The sequence below is a fragment of the Otolemur garnettii genome, unplaced genomic scaffold, assembly GCF_000181295.1.
Source record: "Otolemur garnettii isolate 467f Iridium unplaced genomic scaffold, OtoGar3 scaffold00276, whole genome shotgun sequence".
NCBI classification, from domain to species: Eukaryota; Metazoa; Chordata; class Mammalia; order Primates; family Galagidae; genus Otolemur; species Otolemur garnettii.
Genome location: NW_003852671.1, coordinates 480,797 through 485,748, shown reverse-complemented (window position 1 = coordinate 485,748; position 4,952 = coordinate 480,797). Strand labels below are relative to the sequence as shown.

Here is a 4,952-nt window from a genome sequence, read left to right as displayed (position 1 = left end):
CCCGCCGCCTTAGGTGTATGTGGCTGGCGCCTTAGCCGCTTGAGCCACAGGCGCCGAGCCAGGGACAGTTTTTTGAGACAGTCTTATGTTGTTCAGGATAGACTGCCTTGGCATCAGCCTAGCTCATAGCAATCTCAAACTCCTGAGCTCAAGCAATCCTCCTCCCCTCATCTTCCTGAGAAGCTGTGACTCTATAGGTACTCGTCACAAAGTGTGGCTAATTTTTCTATTTTTAGTGGAGATGGGGTCTTGCTCTTACTCAGGCTGGTCTTGGAACTATTCAGCTCAAGAGATCCTTACTGCCTCAGTCTTCCAGAGTGGTAAGATTCCAGATGTGAGCCATCAGGCCAGGCTGGGACACCTGTATTGTGATTACCTGTTTTCCTTTCTCCTTCACCAAACTCAGTCCCCTTATGAAATGGGGTAGTAATGTCATTATTCCCAGCATCTAACCTGACAAATGCCAGGTATTAAAAGTGTAAGTGAAAGATGCTGTTGTCTGACACTTTTCTTTTCCTTTCCTAACAGTTGTTAGCCCTGAAGATCAGGCTACCCCAATAGGAAGGCTGAAGGTTTCCCTTCAAGCGGCTGCTGCCCTCCATGCTATTTACAAGGAGATGACTGAGGACTTGTTTTCATGAAGGAACAAGTGCTATTCCATTCTAAAATCTGAGGGAAACTTATAGTTAAAAAGTCTCTTATAAAGTAACTTGGTATACCGTGAATTTGGCTTACTGTCGTATCTAGTATCTTTGAACCTAATTATGAAAGTTCACTTTTGGGACACTAGCTGGATAAAGGCATTTTTCTCTAACACCTTAGTGCTTTATCAGGTGAGAAGCAGGCTGTCAGGAACTGAAGTATGATCACAAAAGGTAAATTTACAAAAACAAAACAACAACAAAAAAACCCACAGTTTATTTAGCTTTTAGTTCTTCCAAAATTGAAAATATCAAGTCCTACTGCTAAAGAGAAAAAAACAAACAAACATAAATCCAAGACCCCTCCCCCCCTCTTCTCTTAAAAGTCACAGAACACGAAAAGAACCGCAGTGGGACAGGTGGGTGCAGAGAACCAGAAGGGGAGGATGGCAAGATAAACTCCCCAAAATACTTAAAAGCTGTTCAACAGAAACTGTGATAAATACAAGACAATGCAAGACAAGTAAAAATAAGGAGCAGCAGTGATGAGAGGCTGTGTGGTAGATATGGCCTCCCTTCCTCTTCTCTTTCCTCATCAGGGTATTCTAGGCCCAAGGCGTGACTTGCCCCTTCCAGATTTAAATGTTGACACCTTTGAACCTTTCTCAAGATTTCACTAGAAGCAGTATTATGAGGCACACCATTCTTCCTTAGATATATCAGAAGAAAAAGAAGACAATGGTAATTTTGCCTATTATCATGTACCATGTGTGAATTTGTAAGGAGAAATAACTGAACCACGGTGTGTCACTGCTTCTTATGTCTTCCAAGGCAGCAGAAATACCTCAGAATCTGCGTGAGTCAAGAAAACAGGAAAACTCAGACGAAGGCACCAGCCCAAACTGCCTCACTAGCTCAAGTTGTCTGGTTTATCACAACCACTAGCAAATTCCAAGAACCTCTTCTTGAGTATTGCCAAGATAAAACTTAAAGAGATGTGAGGAAGGTCATGGCAGTAGGGTAGGATGGAGGATTGAATCTGCTGGTCAAGAACCATGGTACAGGTAGCTAAGGGTCACTTTGTACCATTGTCTTGGAAATATGGCTTTGAGACACCAAAAAATAAGATGTCAGAAGCCATCAATGTCCTGGCAGGTGACAGGAAGAGAGAGGAATGAAACGGTATTTATTAACAGTGGCAGCCTCCGCCCGTCTTCAAGAACACCTCCCTTGCCATCTGAATGGGGCCATTGGCATGGGTCCTGGTGGGCCTGGAATTCCCGGAGTAGATTGGTCCACACAAATGGCCCCCTAAACCCATAAACACAAATGGCAAAACTTCAAAAGAAAACAAAAGGAAAAATACAGTTTCTATGTCATGTAAAATTTTCAGGGGTTGGCTGGAGGAAGAATGGAGCTCAGGGCCAAAGTTCAGAAGTTACTTCCTCTTTTTCTTGGGGGGTGCAGAGCTGTGTCTGGAACCACGGTTAGAGCCACGGCCCGAACTATGCACAGATGCCTTCCTCTTCCGGCTCATACTTCGACTCTGTTCTTCTTCTTCCTCATAACGACTTTCACGGTCCGCTAAATAGAAGAAAGGTATTATTAGTTAATTGTAGATTAGCTTTAGGTACCTAGTATTATTGGAAGAATGTACTTTGGAGTCAGGCTTGAACTTTAATCTTTACTCAGTCACTCACTAATTGTGAGATTTGGGCAAATATTTAACTTTTCTGAGCCTTGGTTTATTGATTTATAAGAGGGAGAATGATTTAAAGATTAAATAGAGTAACCTATGAAAAATACCTATCACAATGCTTTGGACACAGTAAATAATAAATTTTCATCTTTAACTTATATTTGGTTTTTTAAATAGAATCAGATTAGCATCATAAAGATATTCCCAATAGTCAAGAGGTCCAGAAAGTTAGACTATTAAAAGATGTAGGTTGGGAAACTTAGTAGGCAAATTCAGGATTCTTACTTGACTATGTGTCTATCATGGATATTTGCCCACCATGGGTTTGGGCAAATTTAAAAAAGCCAGTCAGTCAGAATCATGCCCAATGAACACATTTATGGATTTCATTTTCCCCTTTGGTCGATGAAATTGTAGCTTGGGCTCTGAATCAGTTGTATAGCATTCTTTTGTTACTTTCATTAGGCTACTACCACTACCACTTCAAAATAACAAAATGTTAAAAATTTGTACATAAATAAATGAATGAGTAAAATAAACAAAAGCAACAACATATTTTTTTAACCTTTCCGGGCTTCTTCCTCCAGTTCATCCCAATCCTTTCCACTCTCTTCTTCACTGCCCAGTGATTCCTTAGAATAGTCTGAAATAAAATTAATTAAGCATTAGTCATCATAATGCAGGAATGGAATGAAATGACAGAATTCTTCTCTTCTAAAAAAGCACTTTTGGGTGACACCTGTGGCTCAGTGAATAGGGCGCCAGCCCCATATACCGAGGGTGGTAGGTTTCAACCCAGCCCCGGCCAAACTGCAACAAAAAAATAGCGGGGTACTGTGGCGGGCACCTGTAGTCCCAGCTACTCAGGAGGCTGAGGCAAGAGAATTGGCTAAGCCCAGGAGTTGGAGGTTGCTGTGAGCTGTGACACTATGGCACTCTACGAAGGACGACAAAATGAGACTCTGTCTCTTAAAAAAAAAAAAAAAAGTACTTTTCAGAAATCATATCAGATTAGGAAGCCACGATAAACTTTTCTCTTTTTTTGAGACAGAGCCTCAAGCTGTCCCCCTGGGTAGAGTGCTGTAGCATCATAGCTCACAGTAACCTCCAACTCCTGGCTTCACGCGAGTCTATTGCCTCAGCCTCCCAAGTAGCTGGGACCACAGGCGCCCACCACAACGCTGGCTATTTTTTGGTTGTAGCCATCGTTGTTTGGCAGGCCCGGGCTGGATTCAAACCTGCCACCTTAGGTGTATGTGGCTGGCGCCTTAGCCACTTGAGCCACAGGCGCCGAGCTGACAAACTTTTCTCTATAAAAACTAACCCGATTCTTCTGCTTCTGAGGAATAATCTTCATCACTATCCTCTTCCTCTTCTTCATAGTCATCTTCTGAAGGGTTAAAAGTTTCATCTTCAATTTCAGACTCTGAATCTCCTTCCTCAGCATCACTCCCCTGGTAAGTCAGAAAGAACATAATAATATTTACTGCTTTTGTTTTTATTTTTGTACATCCATCTTATCAACAGTAAATTAATTTAACCCATTTTTAACAAAAACAAAAAACCTGACCAAGAGATAAACAAAATTTTTTTGTCTACAATATCTTTCTTTCTTGTTTACAATATCAACTTAGTAAATTAATTTAACCCATTTTAACAAAAACAAAAAACCTTAGTGACCAAGAGATAAAATATCTTTCTTGTACTGGTAAGGTACAGTATTAGGTACCTTAAACATCTAATTCACATTTTTCAAAGATTGATCACATTCTTCCACACAAATTAACAACAGAAAGACCCTTTATAATGTATTATCCAGAAGTGGGAAGGCCACTTTTTAGAAAATAAATTTTTCCCCTAATGTCTTCAAAATCCTTTTTCCAAATACTAAGACATTCACTGAGGAATAGTTTTTATAATTTCAAAGAAATCTTGCCAGTGGCTATCAATGCCCAATCAATTTATCATTTGCCTATATAATTAGCTTGGAGAACTACGTAGTAATAATACCACCTTGTGTTCAGAGCTTCTCCCAGTAGGTCCTATATACTTACTATGTATATGCCATTCTCCTAACTGCCCAGATGATAGCGGGCAACACTGTGTACCAGAAAAGAAACCCACACTCACGCACCTCACCCTCAGGCTCTAGGAAAGACCAGCCACCTTGTTCAAAGAAGCCTTCAGGGTCATCAACAATGGTCTTCATGATTTTAGTCCAATTGAGGGACTGTACTCCTTCTGTGTACTTCAGGTCACAGGAACTGAGATAATGACATTACAAAGTCAAAACCAATCTTCCATATTTTCTGAGAATGTCCAGTGTCACCCTAAACTTTAGCATCTCTAAAGCACATAATCTTTTCCTAATTACATGAAAGCAGATATTCTGTGGACTATGCCACTGCCAGAGTATGCCCAAATGCCTGATATCTCACAACAGCTGGCATTCTCGTGAAGCAAGTTTTGTCCCTCAAGCAAGCCTGAGCTTATCCTCTCTTCCATTTTCTTCCTCAAGACCAATTTCTCTATTCTTCCCTTATTCTTCCTATTTTTTCCCCCTGCTCTCTTCTTTCCCTCACTGATTCTAGTCTTTTTTTTTTTTTTTTTTT

The 4,952-nt window shown here is 40.6% G+C and overlaps 2 protein-coding genes across 2 annotated transcripts in view; one reads left to right on the top strand and one right to left on the bottom strand.

Annotated features, from left to right (window-relative positions):
• The window catches only part of RPGRIP1 (RPGR interacting protein 1), a 75,209-nt gene extending 74,568 nt beyond the window's left edge, over nt 1-641 (top strand). Inside the window, exon 24 of the mRNA XM_012813535.1 lies at nt 529-641. Within this exon, the coding sequence (XP_012668989.1) occupies nt 529-641 (113 nt within the window). The remainder of the gene's footprint in view (nt 1-528) is intronic.
• Nucleotides 642-878: 237 nt separating this feature from the next.
• The window catches only part of SUPT16H (SPT16 homolog, facilitates chromatin remodeling subunit), a 50,948-nt gene continuing 46,874 nt past the window's right edge, over nt 879-4,952 (bottom strand). Inside the window, exons 23-26 of the mRNA XM_012813534.2 lie at nt 4,475-4,604; nt 3,665-3,794; nt 2,906-2,983; nt 879-2,225 (exon numbers count right to left, since the gene is read on the bottom strand). Of these exons, the coding sequence (XP_012668988.1) occupies nt 2,080-2,225; nt 2,906-2,983; nt 3,665-3,794; nt 4,475-4,604 (484 nt within the window). The 3' untranslated portion in view covers nt 879-2,079. The remainder of the gene's footprint in view (nt 2,226-2,905; nt 2,984-3,664; nt 3,795-4,474; nt 4,605-4,952) is intronic.